General features: G+C 41.8%; 1 protein-coding gene across 1 annotated transcript; it reads right to left on the bottom strand.

Annotated features, from left to right (window-relative positions):
* Nucleotides 1-2,603: 2,603 nt before the first annotated feature.
* On the bottom strand, nucleotides 2,604-22,939 carry dennd3a (DENN/MADD domain containing 3a). Its single transcript, XM_037473932.2, has 30 exons — nucleotides 22,749-22,939; nucleotides 18,098-18,186; nucleotides 17,436-17,591; nucleotides 17,126-17,261; nucleotides 16,194-16,309; nucleotides 15,973-16,103; nucleotides 15,749-15,860; nucleotides 15,506-15,625; nucleotides 15,285-15,383; nucleotides 15,031-15,150; nucleotides 14,533-14,648; nucleotides 14,168-14,323; nucleotides 13,938-14,034; nucleotides 13,741-13,844; nucleotides 12,993-13,198; nucleotides 12,730-12,889; nucleotides 12,215-12,371; nucleotides 11,745-11,967; nucleotides 10,668-10,747; nucleotides 10,021-10,200; nucleotides 9,740-9,910; nucleotides 9,241-9,370; nucleotides 8,815-8,922; nucleotides 7,101-7,198; nucleotides 5,462-5,616; nucleotides 5,277-5,343; nucleotides 5,023-5,095; nucleotides 4,803-4,921; nucleotides 4,573-4,710; nucleotides 2,604-4,481 (listed from the first exon to the last, which is right to left on the bottom strand). The coding sequence occupies exons 2-30, from the start codon at nucleotides 18,176-18,178 to the stop codon at nucleotides 4,287-4,289; spliced, it is 3,804 nt and encodes a 1,267-aa protein (XP_037329829.2). The 5' UTR covers nucleotides 18,179-18,186; nucleotides 22,749-22,939; the 3' UTR covers nucleotides 2,604-4,286.
* Between the last annotated feature and the right edge of the window lie 1,125 nt (nucleotides 22,940-24,064).

Below are 24,064 nucleotides of genomic sequence, written 5' to 3' on the forward strand. Positions count from 1 at the left end.
TTTACTTGACATTTGACTTTTCACATTTAAAACATGTATCATACACAATACCTGGGCTGGAATAAAAATATACAACAATGTGCAAACGCAACATAACACAATTAATAAATCAGACACAAACAAAAAGGAGCAATGCAAGGCTGGGGTCATGGTAGGACGTGAATCAGCAGGCAAACACTCTAATAATTATACCGAGATCATGTGTGCAATGATGGCAACAAAGAGGCTGCAGCAACACTAACAACGAGGTAATAAAAACAGTAATTATGATTAATATGATTAACTTAGCACATTCTTCACCAGAAACACAGTTCAATTGGCCCAATGCACAAATGGTATGACATCATTTATAGTCATTTTTGATATTTATAGTGCAATCTGAGTACAATCTGAAAACAGTGATTTTCTTAACTATTTACTTCCTCTTTGTTGATGTACTCACAGGGGAAAGATATCATGTTTTGTTTTTCCTTTTCATTCTACCTTGGTAGTACCAGTCATTGAGAAAATGATTAAAGTGATAACCTGTCAGTTAACAAACAAGAAATACATACTACATTATTTGTGATTTGGAAGGGGATAACCTGCATAAAAGTCAATAAATAGAGTGAAGACTTAACCTCTGGGTTAATAAGGAATTGACTTGATTAAATAATGACTATCCATGTAAATACTGACTGTTATATACATTCCCCAACTAGCAAAAATAATATATATATTTTTTCAGATCAGCAAACAAAGTAACATGCACAATTGTTCTTTTCTTTTTTTCACCTCTATTTATTTCAGCCTTTCAGTGTCCTTAGATAAAATCTAGGCACATTTATTCTCTCTGATACCCAATGACAAAAATATATTTCTTGCCCATAGCTTCTTTCTAGTGTTTCAGCTGTGTCAGAAAAAGCTGATCAAGCAAATGAATCACAGTTCAGTAAGTCATCGTGCTATAAGGCATGAGTCAGCCATTATGTCCACCAGTCCCAAAGTTTTAAGCACTCAAAGTGTATTTGCATTTGTACCAATAATATCCATCAAATTCTGTAGATGCATTAAACTAATTAGTCTGGGCTCTCCAGTAAACCGACTCCACTGCTGTCTTGTGCAGTGAGCCTTGCCTCCATGGACATGAACAGTTTGAATTTCTTGTGTAACGCACAACAGCCGTACTCAGATTATATGTAACACCATAATTATCATGAAAAAAAAGTGCACTGGAATGGGGCTGTCAGCTTTTGGATCTCCCTCTGCTTCTCCCAGTGTACGAACCTCCCCACAGATGACATGAATGGTTTCTGGAGGCTAATTTTAGGAGCAGCTGGTACTTCAACCAAGACAGAAACTGAAACAATGGGTGATGTGAAAAAAGAGTGTTTCCTAATGCATTAAAAAAACATCCCATTTCATTTTGGGCATTCTGCTTCACTTATCTGACACTGAAGGTTTGTAACCTAAAAACAGCGTTTTTGTGCACATATAACTGGTTTAAAACATCCAAAATCATCGTCATGGTCTTTTAGATGCCTGATGTCACAAGTTAAAAAGTACCACTGACATAAGGCAGTGGTGCTTTTTGATGGAGGATCATGGAGGATCGTCATGTATTTTGTTTTATGTGTGAGGACAAGATTGTGAAAATATAATTGTGTGCAGCAAGCTTCTACAAATTCAACCTGCAGCCAGTCATCCCAAAGTGGTGGCATGATGCTTTGTGAGCCTCAAAGGGATAGACTGCATTGATGATTTTGGAATTATTATTTGATATGCGGACTCATTTTGTCTCACCAAAAGATGAAATGCAGCACTCGCTGCTACAATGCTAGTGACATTATTAGAATTTAAATATGATTTTTTGGTATCACTTCAATACGTTGCGCTAAATAGAGTTATTGCTTCAATGCGTTATGTTTCTGCACAAACAGCTATTGTGTGGATCTACTATTAATCTAGCTTTCGCTTCCTGTAATTAAACATTTATGGATTTAAAATCAAAGTGATTAAGAGCTGCAGAAGACACAGAGAGCAACTTAGCACAGCCAAAGTACGAATGGACCTGCACACCGAGAGATTACAGGCTGCTTATGGCTTTACGTAACACAACAACGAACGAACACATTTATACCAAAACAAACTGCACAGAACTGCACATCTGCAAGTGAAATCTTTGAAAGATCAGACTTTGTGAACTAAATGTAATTCAAATAGTATTTTAGCTACATTTTGCAGCTGTTGCTGGTAGTGCAACTACATTACAAGCATTGTGTTATAAGTTGGACATCTTTTAGTGGAGCAAACTACAATTGGAACATGATAGGTCCAAACGCCATGACCAGATAACTTGCACGATAAAAAAAGAAGCTTTTTTTCCTTTTCATGCAACCTAATTAAACCCCATTAACAATATAGAAATGACCCTTCAGCTAAACGTAAGAAATCAAAATTCACTTGGGATGTGTGAGGCAAGCTGTACTGTACTGTGAAAGAAAATGTAAATAGGAGCTAAAAATGAATCCTTAGGTTGAATAAGGAAATAATTTACTAGATAATGACTATTTATTGAAATATAACACTTGTCAATTTGTTCTCACACATCATCAACAGAGTGGTGAGTAATGTAGTAAATAAAATAATCAATAGATTGACTGAGAAAGTGTTATATTGATTTGGGGTTCTGATCTGTGAAATTGAACTGCAATGACCTCTCATCAAAAAACATGCCCAGCATTAATTTCTTTCTGTATCAAATAGCTCCCTCCTCCGGTGGAGTCTGAGAAGTGCAGGAACCAATAGGCGCAAATCATGTGATGCAGCATGAAGTTGTGGGATGGGCAAAGTAATAAATGCATTCCATGTAACTATGACGGGACATTGTTGATCACTTAAAGTGAAGCAGTATTTACTCATGAGACTTCCTGAGCAGTTGCATTGCACTTTTACAAGTATTTGCTTCTTTTCAATGAGTTACACAGCTTATTGAAACTTGCCCCAGTTGATAATAAAAATACCTGAAGACTTTATTCATGAAAACGTGTATTTACTTTGTTCACTGCTGGTTGAACATTCGACAATTTTGTTAACAGTCTTGAAGACATAATAAAGTGTCATATGAAGTTGTTTGCTTTGTCACTAGTTTACAGTAGGAATGCATTTGATATACACATTTACTAATTATATACTAAAATACATGAAGGATTTATCAAAAAGGATTTTGGTAAAGGTTTGTTAAACAAAACAGAATAAAAAGATCTGCCTATTTCTTAACCCTTTTTTTTTTTTTTTTTAAAGAGTCCCAGAAAAAAAGAGAAAAAAGAATGTGAAACAAGAATTCTGTCTATTTTGTTTCACACTATAGAAATAACCTCAACAAGAAACAAGAAATAATTGCAACACAAAAAAATAAACACATTAGAAAACTGTATATATCACAGATGTGTATAGAACACAAATGAGAAGCAATTCATATTCGGAATGAAAATTAAATACAACGTTTAATACCATAAGGCATTCTATAGCCGAGTAGTTTGATCTGACCATGATCCCACCAGTCAGTCTGTACATGGAAACATTTGGCATTCATGCTTAAAACCCAAACACAAGTAAAACTAATCTGGTAGGAAAAGAAATAGATAAAAATGTAGTCAAAAAATGAGGTACGTATTTGATTATAAAACATAAGAGAAAAACACAGATTGGTCCTCATTTTGTGTATTTCTATTAGTTTCAAGTTGTTACATGAAAAGCCTGGTTCCACTTGAGCTCCTCTGAAAAGTGCCACATGTTAGAGTTATAGTCAAGCTCCCCACTTCCTATCATCTCTCATCATATGAAATGCAATGTCCATCAATGAATAACTCCTATAAAATTAAACATTGTCTTTCCCAACAAAGGGTTTGATCTCCAATCACACAAGTCCTTGACTTTGCGCTGTGGAAACCAAACTCAAAAACACAGTTAGAGGTGGTGCTCAGTCACACAATGTTCCCAGATAATTGAAGTGTCATCGTAGTCAATAAAAAGCAGCATTAAACAGGGCAGGCTATGATAATAATGCGAAAGTAAAAGTCTTCAGTAAAGTGAGGCACTTTGAATACAAAAAAAATAAAAAAATCTATCCAGCGGACCTGGTGTCCACTTCAGTCTTCATTTGTCCTTCATGTTCCCGAAAAATGACGTGTTAGTCCTGTTAGTTGAGCCCGTTTGGGATCCAATCGGCTCTCTCCGTTCACGGACCTTCACTCCGTTTCTTGCGGATCCAAAAGCTTGTTGGTTCCAGAGTCAACTCTAATACTCTACTCCACCTTCCAGATGGCGATCTTTCCGTCGTGCTTGCCCGCCCCGCTGAGGACGTAGCGGTCCTCGGCGGAGCAGAGCGCCGTCACCTGGTCGCTGTGGCCGTGTAGCTCCTTCAGGATCTGGTGGCGTTCCGCGTCCAGGATGTAAATCTTCCCTTTGGCGGCCGTGCGGCTGACGCCCCCGACCCACACCTGGAGAGAAGAAGGAGGGAGCCTTCTTTTTCACAGACTGCACCCGTAGGTCACCTTTAACCGTTTGTGTTGATCAGCACCGTGTAATCACCTGGTTTTTCACTTTGATCATGCAGTGACATCCGGCACAGTCCTGTAGGACCATGCGGTCATACGGTTTGGTAGAGTCGTTGGTGTGCCAAATACACACTTCCCCCGAGTCCACACAAACACTCCACAGCTCCTCCTTCTAACGAACACGTAGAAGGGAAAGGCAGGGTGTCACAGCTCAAATACAAAGGGCACAACAAACCAATAGAGAGAGAAAACTGTGATGGGCACCTCGGGCAACAGCAGTAGAGAGCTGAATGTAGCTGTGGATCCTTTTTGCTGCTCCGGCAGAGTGAGGCGATGTTTTAATGAGCCGTTCCTCCACACCTCCATCAGATTCTCCCTGGAAGCTGGAGATCAAAGCAGACAGACAGAGATCGTTAGATTGCACCACATCGCCTGTCTCGTTTGCTTGTTTTAACGCTCCGGGTGAGAGAGTTCCAAGACTCACAGCACCACAGCGTCCCGTTACAGCTGTAGACGGACTGCAGGCGGTCGCAGGAGAGGCGAAACTGTTTCTTCACCTGAGCGACGGGTGACATAAAAAACAAAAATGAAGCGCAAAAATTGCTGTTTGAAACAGAAAAAAATAAGAAAAACCGGGACAAAATGTGATCCTTGAATCAACCTGGGAAGTACCATTTAATCAATGATTACTCTACAGCACCTCCTTTTCAATCAGTTCCGTGTTGGTTTGAAACTGACCTGCAGGGTTGGGACGTCCCACACCATGACGCTCCCTTCTGCACTGCAGGAGTACGCCACCTTCTGGCTGAATAACACGCGGCCGTATTACAGGTCAGACAAAGACAAGGCTCCTACATCAACCGCAGACATATACATAGAATGGACACTTGGTGAGAAAGCGTGTGTGTGTGTGTGTGTGTTACCTGTATTTGTCAACATCAAGCGCCAGTCCGGTGACCTCCGCCCGGTGTTCAGTCAGCTGTCGGTTACAGACCATGGCCAGCATGCTGATGATGTAGATAACAGAGTCCTCAGAGCCCATCCACACCTGGTCCTTATCAACTCCCAGCATGCAGTTCTGCAAAAACAGAGACAGCGAGACCCTGCTGCAGATCAGACTTCACATGGCAAAAAATAAGGGGTCTACACATGTAGCATTTTCAAGCACAATACTTTTCTTCAGATAACACACGGAAAGTGATTATTATATATGTAGCAAATACACACAAATTGGAAGCAATTTCTTTGCTGTAACTACAACATTGATAATATATATATATACAGTATATATATATATATACAGTATATATATATATATATATATATATATATATATATCTATGTATATGTATACATAGATATATATATATATATTATTATCAATGTGTGTGTGTGTGTGTGTGCAAACGCGACAGCAATTTCTTTGCTGTAACTACAACATTGATAATATATATATATTATTTGCGCTGTGGAAACCAAACTCAAAAACACAGTTGGAGGTGGTGCTCAGTCACACAATGTTCCCAGATAATTGAAGTGTCATCGTAGTCAATAAAAAGCAGCATTAACTACAACATTGATAATATATATATATTATCAATGTTGTAGTTACAGCAAAGAAATTGCTTCCAATTTGTGTGTATTTGCTACCTTTTCTTTATGTCATGTGACAGCAAAATTGGATACTTCTGGGGATCAGACCTCCCAAACCCATTTAGACACATTGCCTTAAGCTTTAGGCAAACATGACACTGGAAAAGACAACATAACCTATTTTCCCAAGTTCTCTTGTTCACCATTTGTTTAATTTATTCTGCAATGCTTGAATCCTCCACTAGGTGGCATCATCTTCTAATACACAAAAACAAAAGGTCTGCTTGCTATTTTCTTATTGGTTGCTATTTTGAATCATCCATCATGCTTGAGGCAAGTATTTTAGAATTAAGAGCAATGTCCAAATGCTTTAATAGATGCCCTAATAATGATTATGGATGAATTTTGAGCACACACACACACACACACACAACTCGTTCTTCCCTTCATTTTAACATATGAATGACACATTCTCCGAACAGCTTTTGCTTGTTTGTATTTTCTTGGGAAAGTAGATGTTTGCACAGAACTGATTTTGCTCTGGAAGGGAATGAAAACTACTGAAAGCCCACTGAACACGGCTCAGAGCATCTGGAGATAATCCTGTTACTGCTTGCTGCGCAGCGAGATGTGTATCCAAAGTCAGGGGTATGTACTGTGCGTGTGGCTGATCCTATCTGGTGATGTGAAGAAGTCAAACATCTACTCAAGTGTTGTTACCAAGTGATACAACAGCATTAACTAGCATTACCTTTTCAATATCTTACTGTGAGCAATGCACACATATATTTCTACAAATGTTTTTTCCATTAAAATAATACAGTAAAAACAAAAGTATTATTTATGGCACTGAGAAACCTTTCCTGATTCAATGGGAGAGATTTTGGTCTGGGTTAGGGTTAGCTTTTTCATAATTCCTGTGCAGATTTTAAGGTGTGTGCAATGTGTGTGTGTGTCTGTTGTTGTTACCAGTCTTGCATTTCCCACGTGGCAGGTGTGTGTGAGGGACCAGCTGGAGGCATCAAACACCATCACCTTCCCCATGCTCACAGACACCCAAAGCTGACCTGAAACACAAGTAGTGTGCATCTGTTATTTCACAAAGCGTGTGACCTACAGCTTGTTTGCTCTTCCAGGAGGCCCAGAGGGAAATGTGACCGTAAACGAACAGTTTGAATGGAAACACGGCCTTCTCAAAGCCATTTCTCTGCTGCCTGACTCCACCCTAACGGTCAAATATTCTAACATATTCAGCACTATTTATAAAAAAATAAAAAAAACAGTGGAAAGAAAAAGAAAGCTCTGTTTCATAGGTGGAGCGACAGGCCGGGCGGGGTGGGGTGGGGGTGGAGAGGTGGGAGTGAACTGGCCATGCACCAGAAATTCAATTCAGTGACCTATATTCAAACTGGAGTGTCCGTGAGAGGCAGGGAGGGGGGGTATGAATGGTCCGATTTGTTCTTTTCCCCAGTCGAAATGTGGGAGCCGTCTGTGACCGAAGAACTGAACGGAGTCTGTATGAGTGGGCATCAGGGAGTGGGAGGGGAGGGGGGGGGGGGAGGGGCGTCGGTCTGCCGCCAGCCGGGCATCTAAGTGGCCCCATATGGGTCGTTTTTACCAAGGCCGCCGGCTTCACGGTTCTTTTTTAGTACGTTTCCTCTCTGTCTTCCGGCCACTTGATGCGCGGCCTGTCTGCCCCGGCATCATGAATTCAGAGTTCTGTTTCCAGAGGCTGAACAACAGTAAACAATGAATGTGGTCAGGGGTCAAATGAAGTGACGGGATTAGCTGATGAGAAGTTAAAAGTAAAAAAGTTTGGGCCGCCACACCTCAGTGTGAGTGCCTCTGCTTGGTGGATTGTTGTTATTAAAACATGCTTCTTACATTGTGTTTTAGAGGTGTGTCGAACAGACAGTCTCTCCAAATCTCACGTAGGCGCTAAAATCTGGCAAGCCTTTGTTTCTTCTCAAAGGTTCATTGAGAATGGTCGTAAGTCATTTAAGTCTGTAAATGAACTCCAGTTGTTAGACTTTGTGCTCTTTGGCTCTCGGGATGTGTTTTCTCAAAGCTAAACAGATTATTACAAGGTAAATGTTTAAAATCCTCCATCTCCACCTCATTCTACTCATTTTGAGATTTTGAATGTTCTTTATCAAGTTGGCTTCAAAAACGACTTTGATGTATTAATAGGGAGATTTATTACACATTTTACATTACATTAGTACATTCTAAGTGAGCTCTTTCTGCAAATTTAAAACGTTAACATGGCGAAAAGTGAATTATCTACTTGTGTTTTTTCCTGGAAAGGGACACGTTGTCCAACGTGTTTTGCACATGATTATAAAGCTCCCAGACGCACACGGGTTGAAAAGTATTTGCGGTATTTGCATTCTGATTCCCTTAAGGAGAGGTTTTGCTCCTCGTATGTTCATACGTACACGGACCTTCAGCTTTATGAGGGTCCGTCTTTTTATGTTGGACTGCGTGAGTCAGTAAGAGAGGAGGAGCTGTCACAGAAGCAAAGGTCACGTGTGTGTATTTCCGTGTGCAAGTCAGTGACTTTGTGTCGCAGCTGAAACGAGAGAGAGAGAGAGAGAGAGAGAGAGAGAGAGAGAGAGAGAGAGAGAGAGAGAGAATCCTGGCAGTGAGAAGACGGAGGAGATTGCTTGGTCACAGGTTTTACCCGGTGTGTATAGGAGCACATCGACAGCCTGAGGCTCAGCCAGCTCCAGCGAGGGGTTGATTTTGTGCTTCAGGGTCTCTGCGGTTGTCTTGGGGACCATCATCGGCACTAGAAAGACACAGACTGATGTTAAAGAGAGTCAATCTGGCTTTCACAGGTGGTGGATGAATTACACCGCAAAACACACCACGAAAGCAACGAGCATCTCCACACAACATCTGATGAGTCGCTGTGTATGGAGGAAAATGTAAAAGATTCATAACAAAGTCTACAGACTTATCAAACACAGGCAAGATAGGGAAGGAAAAATGTCTGTTTGAGTGGCATGTGGACTGAATCAAAGCAAACGGAAGCTGTAATGCCTTCCATGTTGATGAGATGTAAAATGAAAGCAAACAGCAGACGGACAACAGCAATCATCATCACCTTCCATCTTGATGCGGTCAAAGTGAGCCAACTTGGAAGCAGCGTAGATGGCCTTACTGCTCTGAAGGCTGCCCACTACTGCGTCCATTAACAAGGCGTTGGTCAGAGCCTGCTGCATGTACTGGGGGTCCTGGAGACAAAAACATGTAGCACTTCTGCATCTCAAAAAGGCATAACCATGAGATTCTACAAAACAATTCTAGATTCAGTTATACGACTCTGTGGTGTTTTGCTGCCAGAGTTCTTGACAATGCAGCTTATTCAGCCATGAAGACAGTGTGAAAAGAAGAGATCAACCATAAGAGCAAGAGACAGGAGGTGTTGGTTACATAAAGCTCATCTGGTTTCATAAAGGAAAAACCTTTGTTCAAGTGTGTATTTGTTTTCAGGTACACCCTCAGGGAATTTCAGCCACACCTATCAAAGGTCACTTTAAAATGACTTGCATGAGCGTGCACACACACACACACACACACGCACACACACACACACACTTTACCTTGTGCTGGTCAGCCATATTGCGTCCAGCCCACATCTCTTTAACCATCAGGTTCCATAACTCTGTCTCTGTTTTCAAATTGGCCTCGAACGCCTCCTTCCTGCCCTGAACGCGCAGCTTCAGGCTGGGGATCCTCAGGAGCAGGAAGGGAGCTGAGGACACTTTCACCTCCTGCGGGTAAAGAAAGGAGGAAACGACCCTGATGACGACCAACTCGCTTAGACTGAACCTAGAGTTCCAACTCGACTCAAAAGGTTCTTTTGTCCTTCCTTTTGTCTGACCTCTAAATCTCGGTACTGTGCCACCTCCACGTATCCCGGTCGCCCGTCGGTCAGCAGGAAGAGCCGTCGCTGAGTCATGGCGATCTTCCCCACGCCGCGGCTCGTCTTGACGGATGAGGACAGCTTGAAGATGCACTCGCTGGCCTCAATGTGCTCCGAGACGGACGCCGGCAGGCACACCTGAAAACCACATAACGACGGTCAGCTGATTTCACGTTGGCTGGTCTAGAAAACCTCTCCAAAAGCAGGTTTTCATTATGGCTCTTTATTGACCTCAAAGTTAAAAATAATACATTTATGCACGGATACAGTACAACAATTTTTAAATTGCTCACAATCTAAAAAATTAAAAGAAATCCAATTCATTGACTCAATTTATTAGATATAACAATATGTGCTATCTCCTCAATACTTCTTTCACAAAATATAAATATAAACTAATAAAAGCTCATATAAAAAACACAATCACAGCTCAAGATGTTGGCTAAAAAAATAGTAAAAATAGGTTAACTCAGTTATGACCAGCTGACACAACGTAATTGCTTCACCGTTACACGGTGAATGTGAATATAACCTTAGTCGGTGTGGCCAAATCTGTATATTCAAGAGGTCATTGTGTACGTTTGCAGTAAAGCCTACACACAGACCTCCTGTGCCTCGGCCTCAGTTTCCTTCCAGATGGTGTAGAAGACTCTAAACAACTCTGGACCCACTTGCTTCTGATGACCTGCAACAACACAGTGTGTGTTTAATCCCTTAGACCAAACATCCCGTTTAGGCACAGCCATCTTTTAATAACCACTGAGCATAAAACATATGCACAATTTTGAAAAGTTGCTTTTCGAATCAACATTAAGCTCAAAAATTCAGATCCATTAGGACTTGGAATAACCACAGCAGGACAATGACGTAAAATTATCCAAAAGCGCTGTTAACCTCTATTTAAGCATGAGTCATTTCCATAGATACAAAGACAATGGAGTTATTCAAGCCGTAATAAAGCGGATTCCTGGAGCTAATAACCAGTTGTCCAACACTCTGAACACTGTTGTTCAAAAAGGAAAAGGAAAACTTTTTCGCTTTATAACAGGATGTAAATTCCCTTTTTCCAAAAACATAGTGTGGGAGGCGAGATAAGCTCTCCCTCCGACCTTTCTTTCTGAAAAAAGATTTCCAGAACGCAGCTTTTGAAAAGAACCTCACACCCCCCCCTCCTTTCAAACACAGGGCCTCCCCAGTAGCTCTTATCTTGAATTAAAAACAAATACCCCTTTTTTTCAGGTCCATATGATATCTTGTCGTTCCTGTTAACATACCTAGTCTAAGAAAACAGGAATGCTGTCAGGTCACTGCGGCCCGCAGGCGTGCTGGCACTAGTTCGCACGAACAATTCACAATGTGCATCACCACATGGAACTGAAAATATTTGGCATTTGCCAGCACCCAAGTCCAGTAAATTACCAGTGGAGCCTTGGTTACGCCTACGACACCAAACAGCCATTCACGACCAACTCTCCTTCTTCAAGAAGGGGTGAGGCAATGATTAACTTCAGGAATGAATGTTTGCCTAGAATGCGGGAGAACGAGGAGTGTAGTGTGTGTTTCTTTGGCAGCAACTCAAGAGTTAGTCGGAAAAGTTCTTTGGGAGAGCCTGTTTGATCAAAATAAATGTGCATTAATGGCACATAGATATATATGTTTGTGGAGTACATTACACTACTTACCTACAGTTAGGGCATCAAAGAGTCTGTGTATGGTTCCTTGGTCTTTTACAATGCCAGACTCCTGGATGCATTTTACAAACTCCTCCAGCTGCATATATGTTTTCGGCAGCTTGAAGCGCTTTACGGCGTCTTCCTCACACCTGTTGCCGTCGCGCGCGAGCTCCCGCTCCTGGTCCCTCTTGACCCGACTGATGAGCCGCCTTAGTTCTGGCCGTTTGTCCGCCTGTTGAGGGGATTCCATCATTATTACTGTCATTAAAGCTCACTGACGTTCCGATTGTAAATTGAGTAATTTACTGCCATTACATTTGACCTTTACTTGAGTTTAAATTATATTTAATGTGTTGTACAAATCAACAACAATATGATTTAATTCAACTTTTATATACATTTATATAAACAAGGCTCATCCAGATGACTGCATTTACAACTAGCAAAGTGCAACAAGGTGCCCTTCATCACACACTGACCTGTACCCTTTCCCCTGCTGGTAGGGAGTCAACCAATGTCTTCACCATCTGAGAAGGGAAGATGTCCGAGTCCGTCTTATAAAGACTCTGGAAATCCTCCAGTGCATCCAGACGTCTGTTGGACACAGTGTTGACCAAACCTCGGAGGTAGTGATACCTGGAAAGACAGACGGATGGAAGGAAATTCATTTCTAAATGATTCTCACGCGATCATTTCAATGTCACAACTAATGTTTTACAACCTTTTTTTAGTTTCCCTTAAAAAAACGTCCATTTAAAACAATGAATAACCAGAAAATCTGTTTCAGAAACCTGGTAGGCGCAGGTTTACATTAACACATTTGCAGGGTTTTTTGCAAAATGTTAAGCACAACCAATAAGTGAATATCGCAGGATCATTTTATCTGCTTTATTTTCAAAAAGTTCTAATCTTTATTATTTTTATAAAGAGCACAGAGCCTTTCAATACTGAAGGAATAACATTAAAGATCCTCCGTTATGTCTCCTCACAGTACCTGGCCATCAGAGCAGACTCTCCAGCTGGTGTAGCGTTAATAGCCTTCCCCAGCGAAGAAACCATGTCAGAATAGTAGTTCTGGACGTAGTGATAGGCCAGCGGAGGCGGGAACTCTGGGAGGCGGAAAACCTTCACCGCTCTCTGGGGACACTTAAACCCTGGAGGAAAACAATGGACATTGTTTTGAGTCTTAACTGACTTCCCATCCCCAGTCTTAACTGACTCCCCATTAATAAAATAATTTCATCCGTCAGCACCGACCTGCGTCCGGCGTCATCTTCCTGAAGGAGGCCCGTCTGTTGGCACTGAGGGCCGTCGCGCTGTCGTGGGCAGGTTGCTCCAGGTTGGGCAGGCTGGCTCCCAGCCTCTTGCTCAGCCGGTCACTGGGGCTGGTGTAGCTGCTGTAGCCACTCCGGGACAGGTCGGACAGGAGGGGACGCCGAGGAGACTCCGTCATCGCACGGTTCCTGCAGGGAGACGCGGAGGGTTTAAACGGACTCCGCTTTGATGTGCGTCAATGCTTGTATCGCTGCGTATCGCTAATCTGCATCTATCTTACAGTAGTTCAATACAGTAGGGAGGGATGCATCTCCCATTCTAGTGTGTCTTCTACACTGTGTGCATCATTTACTTGCTGTGTTTTTCCTGCTTTTGATCTGAAACTGTAATACTAAACAGGTTTATCGTCAATTAATTTGCCAATTATTTTCTCAAACAATAGATGACATGTTGAATTAGAAGTGATACCCTGAAATTGCTTTTGTCCAACAGGTTATAACTTAATTAAACTGTTCCAGCGCCAGCGGTGTGCTCATCAAGCACAACACCTCTGACCATAGAGCAGGTCTAAAGGCTGGGTCATGATAACTACTTTAATCACTGCACTGTGTACATTTAGATAATCTTGAAAATACACTTGTTTTAAGCATTCAGCAATGCACGTCTATTCCCACAGTTGCCTGGTTACCGCCGTCACTCGGCTATGACGTCCCACTGGCAGGTATCCTACCTGTGTGCATGGTTACGTGTGTTCTGCTCCATGCGGCTAAAGGCGTCTTGTTTCCTGTTTAGCCGGTCGCGCAGAAATGAGTGAAAGATATGGGTGTCTAAAACCTGGGGAGGACAACAAAGAGAAATATGCAGCACAGAATGTGTGAGTCAGAGTTTGTGTGTGCGTGTCTTATTTGTAAAGATGTGTGAGTGTACCGTCTTATAAAACAGCTGATCTGACGACTCCCTGGTCCTCAGAAACTCCTCGCTGTTGAAAACTCTGTGTTCATGGTTTAGAAAGTCCTGGACGCCTCTGACAAAGAAAAAGAAGAAGAGTTGGAGGGAACATTCAGAACTCATTCTGCATAAATGAACATCTAGCTTGCACCCATTGACCACTTTATTTCCTAGAATCATAACTATTTGTAAAGGAAACGGGGCATTACCTGAAGACGTTAACCACCAGTTCCAGTGCAATGTTTTGTATCTGTGTGTTGAGGCGCGTCTGCCAGTCTCTGCGTTGGGCTCGCAGTGCGTTGGCATCAGTGCCCGCTCCAAGATGACACTGCTCCAGGTCATAGTGAAACCTGAGACACTCTGCCCTACACACACACACAAGTACAACATAATAAGATAGATCAGAACAGACTCACAGGACTCATTAACAGACCCTGTTCTCTTTGTAATTTGGAAAATGGTTCCAGTAAACCTATTTTCTGCACATTCTATTGTTTGTACACTGCATTTCTGGGCATGATTAAAAGCAAAATTACAGCCAGCAGTATCCTGTGTGTGTGTGTGTGTGTGTGACCTTGAGATAAAGCACTCAGCAGCAGCCGAAGGGATGGATGGTAGGTCAAAGACTTCAGACCATGACGACTGAATGATGCCATCATCAACATTCACCAGAATTAGCTCCTCTGTCTCCTACACAAAGAAGACACACACACAATACACATATTGTAGGTACAATACGTACAATTCATTACAACACAGTCTGTGTTAGAATAAACAGGCAGCTACTGTCAAACATGTGAACTAAGCTACTGTAGACCCCAGATAAAGAGGAATACAGATGATAAGACAGAGTTATTGTTAAATACTGTATGTGAGTTCAAATCAGGCAATTGCAAAAATACCAATAAATGTCCGATAAACAACGCAAGATTAAATCCAAACAAGACTGTCAGAGTATAGTGATTAAACGTTTCAGTATTGACTTGATATCTTGGGCCACAAACGTTAGATCCGCTGACGCAGACAAGACTGTAGGCCTGAAGCTGGTTTGTGGACAATAGACGGTACTCACCGCAGCGACCTCTTCAAAATTACTGATGTGACAGCCCATCAGGAAGGCTGTGGGAGCCATGAGGAAGTCTAGCATTCCTCTCGCCAACACAGGAACATAAGGCTGCTGCCAGGACAGAGGCTGAGGGAGACGTCAGAGGAACAGACGACCGGTTACGAAGATAGATGAGGGCACGCGGCGGGTGGTTATGCAACATCTCTTCAAAGTAAACAAAATAGTGGAATCGTGAGACGCGATGTTCCTCCTCTACCGACCTGCAGGTACAACAGCAGACTCTCTGCGACCAGAGTGAGCCTGGCCCAGTCGGCCGAGAAGAAAACCAGCCTCTGCTCCTGAAGGAGGCAGGACAGCACCTACAGAGAGAGTGATTTAGCTCCCTTTACCTCTTGATAAATACGCATGTATACACATATATCACTGTAAGCCTTCTCGGGCTTGTATGCAATGCTAGAGCCTTCTGTGTGTGCTGCGTTACCTGGAGCAGTGTTGTGTGCGTGAAACAGAGGAAAGGAAGATGCAGGTCCAGGTCAATAATGGGGCTGTCCTGATCTTGCCTCGATGGAAGAACCACATTGATGGGACGGAGGTTGAAGGACTAACACGCAGAAACACAATTGAAACTGGTCACATGGAGACACAAATAAAAATGATGTGAGAGACGATGTGCGAGAGATCTCTCAACAAAAGACAGAACGGGAGGAAAAGAGTGTTTTCTGACCACGTGCAGCTGTCCAGGTGGTGGTAAAGGAACCAGGGAAAGCTTGGCTGAAAACTCCTTTATGGTCTCCTCAAAGTCAGCTTGTCTCGCAAGCCGCAACAGGACCAGGAGACTGAGGATCGAGACAGAGGAAGGAAGACAGACAGGTTTAACACATCACCAAATCACCATAACCAGGGGAAGGTTATCCATTAGCGTGGATCGTGTTTAACAAAAATGATTACCATGACAAGCAGTCTTTCAGAGCATTGTAATAGGGGAACTTGGAGATGACACACAGAGCAAAAGGTGTATAGAGGCGGGACTTCGAGGGATTCCACCTGTTGCCATTCTGGACAGAACCTTCCTGACAAGACTGACACGGTAGATAGCCAATGAGAAACAACCATCTACATTCATTGGATTCAACATGTTTTTCTGTGTGTGTGTGTGTGTGTGTGTGTACCTGTACGGCTCTGTCGTACTGCACGACAACTCCGTGGGTTCGGTTCCCAAACAGGTCAGTAAAGACCAGGAAGTGATAACTGTCTTCTCGCTGCTCATTGGCTAACTGGAGACCACCTATCCAAAAGGAAACCAAAAAGTCTTTTAGCAGAGTTTAACTTTACACCCTTTTAATGCCATCCATTAAAAGGAATCTCAATTAGATGCCCAAACTACCTCAGCTGGCCCCTGTTGTTGCGAAGGTGTTGCCTTTCCTCTAAAGGAAGCTCATTTTTATCACTCGTGTAAACAAATCACATTCTTGTGGTCAATTCCCAAAGCTCTTAACAACAGGAGAGGGCGAGAGCGTAGATGGACTTTGGTAAATTGAAAGCTTTGTCCCCAACTGGCCCTGACCCCCACTTGACACTGAAGAGGCGTGAGAGGCAAGACAAGTCAAACAGTGTCCAGAGCCTTTGGCATCTCATCCGCGGCGATTCGCATCCCGCACACTCATACCCATACCTCAGTCACTACTCCCCAGGTACGGTGGCTCCTCTGAGTGACTCAAAGTGCGCTCTCCACTCAACAAAATCCCAAGTCCGAGTGCCAAGCTCTGCTTTCCCTTTTTGAATATTTCCGTAGGCCTGGACGGCCTCAAGGTTCAACCGAAAGTTCTTCTCCATACTCTCCACTAACCACACCTAGGCTTTCACACACTTTTGTTGAGTTGTATTAATAGATTTCAAGGTATGAACACGTTTTACCATGCAATAAAGAAGTAAGCAAAGCACACTTGGGAACAGTATAAACGTGTCGCTGGAGATGGCCACTCCTAAAAAAACATGTTGGTCGTACAGAGGAAACATAAAAACGGTTGTATTTATAGAATAAATAGATTTGCACCATTGTGTCATTCAATGTTTAGTTTGTCACGGAGGAAACAAACTGTACCGGGGAAACAGAGCTGTGGCAAGGCAATGAGGTCCAGATCCTTTGGAACACTGATGTCGTCCGTCCCCGAGGACACTTCGGTGCTATTGATAGTTTCTCCGTTAGGCAACACCTCTGCAGCACGATCTCGCCTCTTCTGCAGACCATCGGAAAAACAAAAAATATGGATGTTATTTCTGAACGGGACCATCGAAGTTTCCTGCTAAAGGAGAGTTGCCTGTTCCTTTATTCACAGGTGTCTCAAATTGTCCATGGATACATGAATTTCTATTTAGAGTTTCAAAGAAAATATATATATATTTTTTTTAACCTTTTTGATAAAGCTTCTCCTCTTCTGGACACGACTGAAGGCTGGTCCAATCAACTGACTGGAGTTGGTTTCCTTGGAAACAAAAGGCGGGGCATGGACCTGCAGTACCTCTCCTTCCAACAGGGGGAATTCCTTTAGGTTACTCTGCACATGGAGCTGTGAAACAATTAGAACACGTGCAGGGTTATAGGTTTGGCAACAAAAGTCACAGTACACATTAACAACACATTACACATTACACATTGTCTTTCAGATTAATACATATATACATATTTTTGGAGGGTTCAAAAAGGGCATACAAAATGAAGATCTCCTGGCTTTATGGGAGCCAAAACATTTCAAATGCATCTGAACAATTAGATTTAGGTTAGGACTACTAGTGTTGTGCACTACAGATGCATTTCTATTATGAATCCATTGTGTATTCAATCTCATACTTAAATGTACTCAAACTTATTGATACAAATTGTTTATCAGATTTATTATTTAGCATGTTTTCAAAAGGGGCTCTTTTTGTTAATGTGAGGAGATGAACCACCCGCGTGGTCCATTCAACAGAAACACTCTACTGGGTCTGTTGATAAAGGAAGCATGAAAAAGTGTAAATGTGGCGCACAACTGTTTTTTTGGTTCCATCAGTCTTCATGTTTACGTTTACATACCTGGTATATGTCTCGTAGCTTGTCAGTGGACGCTCCAATCACTACGCATGCCTCCAGCAGTCCAGACGGGAGCTCTGCCATCACACGCACTGCAAGAAACACACACACACACACACGCACACGAGGGGTCAAGTAACAAAGTACTAAAACTTTGTAAGACATTAAACTTAAGAAGACATTTGTCGAATCTACTTCCTACCTAGAAACCTACTGTTCTGGAGTATTTATTTTTACTACTCCTTACATTTTCACGCAAATATCTGTACTTTCTACTGCTTACAAGGGCTGCAACAAGAAATTGATGAAATCAATAAAATGTTGATTATTTAAAGTGTTGGCAACAAATTTCATTCTCGATTTATTATGTCGCAAAATTATTACATCACTCAGAGCGGAGCAAATATAAAAAATAAAGAGCTGATCCGACGTAGAGGAAAGAGCAGCCAGCAGCGCCGGCAGTTGTTGTGAGTCACATGACGCAGGCAAAGGTCTGTTTGCGCCAAGTAGTCCAAGGTGTGGGAGCCTTTCACATTGAATAAACTAAAAAAAAGTCAACGTAACATGGGACGTCATCCAGCTAGCGTTAGGTCCTTAATAATCAGTAAAGCAGTTAGCAAGACTAAAGACCCGTTCTTATTTACTCACCTTTTTTTGGCCATTAATTTTTCTGTTGTATATATTTTGTGCTTTGTCTCATGTCGGTAATTGTTAACAAATATATTTGTATGTGTTGTACTTTTTAATGCTGTCATATATGGTAGTCTAGTGCGCGTGCACATATCCTGTGGGTTGTACGGTAGTTGATGTTATGCCGGTAAAGGGAGACATGAGGTGATTCATTAAACCAGCGCAGCTAACTAATAAGCCTCTAATGCATTTATTTATGGATACTCCTATTTCATTTTGGCTTGTTTTCATTCCGTCACCGTTCAAAACACACACACACACACACACACACACACACACACACACACACACACACACACACACACACACACACACACACACACACACACACACACAGTATAAACATTTACAATTCCAACACCCTATTGGTTTTCTCCGCGATGCACCTGCAGATCACAGTGAGGCCATGAAAAGTGGTCGGTGGCAGGTTCCTTTTTCAGAACGGCACAAGGTGTTCTCAGTTGGGCATTTAGCGACATGAACGAACCTCCTCTTCCTCATGCATATTCCATGTAACGTTAACGGAGTCTTTAAGACCATGGGTTTGCTGTACGCGTCTCAAATAAAGTGATGTATGTCTTAATGCGAGGCTTTATTAACACAAAGGGATTCTATTTGCTCATAAAGGATGAAAAAAATGGTTATTTGGCCGATGTTGTGATAAACGACCGCTGCCAGTTCAGTGTTTCCATCATTTTAACAGTGCCCCCCCCCCCCCCCCCAATGAAGTAGTAAACCAAGGGGAGACACTGCAGTCTAATCAATGGGAACAACGCATGTGTCCTCGAACTCGTGTCATTTGGCAGTCACTGGAAAATGGGCTCTCGTTTTATTTGTTTAAGTTATATAGCATCAAAGAATTATTACGGGTCAATACATGTGTTCCTCTGTTGTTTTAGCATCGCTTCTCTGAATATCGCCACGTTTCCATCATCCGAACGCCAGCTTACATGATCTGAAGGCCCCTTCAGATCATATTGTAACGGACTGATTTGTTCTGCGATCGTGTTTACACATTGAGAGTTTGTCCTTACATTACTTTTTTTTTTATACTTTAAGTAGTTTTGAAACCAGTACTTTTACATTTTACTTTAGAAAAAAGCTTGAGTTGATACCCTAGTATCTATACTTCTACTTGAGAAATTAATGTGAATACTTTTCACACCTCTGTTACAATGACACACACACACACAGTGCATTTCAATGAGATAAGACCATCATCACATAAATGTGTCAAACTCTCTTTGATATGTTGAGGATTTCTCTGGTTGTACATACATGTATATTTCTTTGTCTTCAAAAAGCAAAAGGTGATTTTTGTAAATGAACTTGTCCGGCTTCCTATAGACTGAGATTTTATTTGGATGTACTTTATTTAATGTATTATATCAAGGTCATAAGGTTGGAAATTCTGTCATAGCTTATAGGTTGGAAATTCTGTCATAGCCACTGGTAAAATTTCTCAACATCAATGACGGCAACTGACAGAAGGTTTGCGGTGATGGTTCAAAGATTTCACATCGTTTGGCAATGATTCACTGATTCATTTGAGTTCCAGTTTTCTAGATGACAAAACTAGAGCTTGAGCAATCGAATTTGTAAAGTATGGCAACACACACACACACACACACACACACACACACACTTTTTTTCTGTAACTTGCTCCAGATGTGTGCCGACACATACACACATTCCGGCACAAACGAACAGATGTTGGGGTTTGGTCCACAGTGAAGAAAACACTCTGCGGACTCGGAATGACGGACTGCAGCTCCGTGTTTCAACCACTTGATTAAAAATATCTGACAGTTTAAAGTTTACAGTCTAAATTAATTCAAGTTAATGTTTATGTTCATAAAAAGACAGTGGAATGAAACATCAAAGATATGACGGCGGAGCAGTGGAGCTACCAGCAGAAACATGTGTCTTTGATGAAGGAGCAGCATAAACAGTCCATCCGTCTATTAATAATCAATCTATCCATCAATAATCCATGTTCAGTAGCAAGTATGCTTGTTAGAGTGAGGTGAATCGGTCAAGCACCAAGTACACCGCTGGCAAAGAAAAACACACTTTCACACATAACTTTGGTTCTATCCACTCAAATGAAATTTGAATGAATATGTCCACGTAAAGGTTTGCCACCTTTCTCCTCTTTTCTGTCCCCCTTTGTTTGGGTATCACCACCCCAGAGAACTGAACTAAGTCCTCACAAACCAAACCGTTCTTCCGTGCCTCTCAACTGACCTCTCTTCCTTCTAACCGTCTCTCATATTCCCTGCTTTTCTCTTCATATACCTTCGCCCTTTTCTTCCATCCGTACTTGTTCTCTCGTTTTGTATTCTTCTCTGCTTCGACTAGCTTTGCTTTCTGTCTCAGTCTTCAGGCCATTCCGGGCCTCTGACTAACTACCCTGCTGTGTCACAGGAACACACACAAACAAAACACACGTACACACTCGAGCACTTAATGAAACGCAGACACCTCGCATGTGAGCCTGAGACAGACAGGAGGAGGAGGAGCAAAACAATGTGTGTGGAGGAGCTCACCTCGCGCGGCTTTGAAGGCTTGTGCTTTGTCCCACGCGCTTTACAACGATTCCACTAGAGAAGCAACAGCGAGTGGGGTATCTCCGTCATCCATATACAGCACAACATATGGTTGGCGGTGTATCTCTGGGAGGGCGGCCTCCATGCAGACACGTGGAGGCTGCCCGGGAGCTTTGACAGACGAGTTAGTCTAAAAAGAGGAAGTGACATCGACGTTGCCCACGACAACTTCACCAAGCAGTTGCAAGTTTGTTTTATAGAACTGAAAATAGATATGGAGGAAGAAGGCTGCTTCCACAATGGAAGTGGTTCAAGTTGACGTAGGCAGTTTTTTATATTTTTGGCGTTCTAGCACCAAAATATAAAATGATAACCTCACAGCACATGTAATTAAAAACCTAAATGGGCATCTTCATGTGTTTGAAAGCTTTAGAGAATCAAGGATGTGAAGAGAGGCTTTGACCTCTCATGCGTTCTTTCAGGGAAGGAGTTTCTATTGGCTGTTCTGCAAATGCAGAGGCACATCCCTTCTGGGGAAAGCCTCATTCAACGCCAGAATATCCTGCAGAAAAGTTGTATTTCCATCATTCACTACAAAGCAGAAGAAGGAAAACTTACGTATCAACAAACAAACTTAAAGTCAGACAATATTGGTGAAACGTATCGGATTCTGCTCATGGCTAATTAACATGACCCTAAATTGTTCACACATTTCGACAATAGCGTTCCTCACCGAGGCCTCGGATCACAGCAGAAGACCTATGAGGGCTTTTCAGGCCTACAGGGAAAACGGGATTGCATTTGCCACCATTTATTGAGAAATAAATACTCGCCACATCCAGTCTGCCCGTATTTGTAAACTTTTAAATGGAATTGTGCTTTTGATTGGAAATTGGCCATGGACAGTGAATAGGTGCATGATTTGGAAACCTCTTGAACTTACACTAGACACATGCATGTTAGTTCCTCTGAAACCACAAACAGGTTTTTCTGGAGGTCACTGAGCTTTTCTGTGACACAGGAAGAGAGGGTGAGCTGAAATGTCCCTTCAATAGAAACCAGACAACATTTACAAGGTTGTGGCTGGTTTATGAGAAAAATAGAGCTCATCATCTGAGACCTGAGGCAGTGCACAAATTACATGCAGGAGGAGATGAGTCAGGCCTATGTCATCAAGACCGTTTTTAAGACATATTACTGCTATTTCTTCCCTCACTTGGAAACACTTACACATGAACAGTAGGTAGTTATAGTTAGGATCACGTTCATTCTACTTTAGAAATTTAAGACAACCGTCACCATGAGTAGCGTTCCGTCCACATAGCGTTAATGTGAACACACAGATGGGTGCAGTTAGTACATTACGGTGCATTACATTACTGTAAAGATAAAATCGACTTGAGAAAGTTTCTTACCGCAACTAAAGACCTCAACTTTGACTTCACGCGATCATCTCCACTGGCAAGGCAGTGACGTCACACAGAGGCGCAGTTAGCTGACGCTAGGCTCAGTTCGCTGTCATTAATGTGTTCACAGGACGAAACGCCGCAGCACCGACTCGAACACCGTCTCCAACCCACACATTGAGTTACCGACACCGCGTGGGGACCGCTGGACAATCAAACTGAAGCTACAGTTCAGTCGGACGTCCCACATTTCAAAATAAAAGTTTGGGAGCCAACTGAAGAGTTCTATGGCGTCATCTAGCGGGGGATTTGTGTACTGCTCATGAAAATACAAAAAAAATACGTTTTTAAGATTTGATTTAAAAAAAATACTTATCGAAGACTAAATCATTTTAATCAAATAAGAATAAAAAGTTGCCTAGATTTAAAGCATAAATATCAGCGATGTATAAAATTTACAACAGTTCATATTTTGGTTGATTAAGAAGGACTTTCTAACTATTTGACTTTTGTCTGTTAAACTAAATATGTGTATGTAATAGATATATTGCAAAATAACATTTATAATTACATTAGACATTGTCAACTTGACGCATCATGTTTTTTAACGGCATATCATTTCTCCTCTGTGTCCTTGTCATCTCTGTCATGAACATAGTTTAATAGTAGTACTCGAATGTCTGTCTCATATATAGACCCATTATTAAGAACTTATAACCAACACCTTACAGTGGACAGGTTTGAGTCGACAGTTACTAAAATCAAATTGGTAAATTTCATCATTAGTAAAGTAAAAAAGAAAGTTTGAAAATTGTCTTTCATGTGCTTAGTTAGCTCATGTCTCCGTCACGCAAAAAGCAGAATAAAGAGTTATGATTGAGCAGTTTGATTACAGAGGTTTGAATTACAGTGAAACACCGCTACCGCAGTAACAAGTTATGACCACGAGGTGTCGTCCCATAACCTGTAGTCAAAGCTGCATCGTCAGCTGTAATGTGCACATTACATTACATGACATGTCATTCAGCTGACGCTTCTATCCAAAGCGACTTACAACCGTAAATACGCCAATGCATTAATGCACCAAAAACTACAATTCAATTACGTAACTGCAAATAACGTTATATTATCCTAAAATGGGCAATTCTGTGTTGATCCTGCAACAATATATAGATGCTTCTACTTTTATCTAACTTTGGAGAAAGTTGAATGCACACAGTGATACCTTCTCCACAGGGACACCTTAACGCTTCTACTGTTCTCACAACAGTTCAAACGTGTGAAGTAGGCCTTATTCCACACATGCATTCATTCATTCACGGGCT

The sequence above is a fragment of the Pungitius pungitius genome, chromosome 17, assembly GCF_949316345.1.
Source record: "Pungitius pungitius chromosome 17, fPunPun2.1, whole genome shotgun sequence".
NCBI classification, from domain to species: domain Eukaryota; kingdom Metazoa; phylum Chordata; class Actinopteri; order Perciformes; family Gasterosteidae; genus Pungitius; species Pungitius pungitius.

Coding starts and splice junctions, on each gene's coding strand:
- dennd3a (XM_037473932.2), bottom strand. CDS start 18,178: ATGGCAGAGCTCCCGTCTGGACTGCTGGAGGCATGCGTAGTGATTGGA. Junction 15,151..15,284: donor GTCTGCTGTTGTACCTGCAG/GTCGGTAGAGGA, acceptor CGTCTCCCTCAG/CCTCTGTCCTGGCAGCAGCC. Junction 14,035..14,167: donor CTGGTGGTTAACGTCTTCAG/GTAATGCCCCGT, acceptor TTTCTTTGTCAG/AGGCGTCCAGGACTTTCTAA.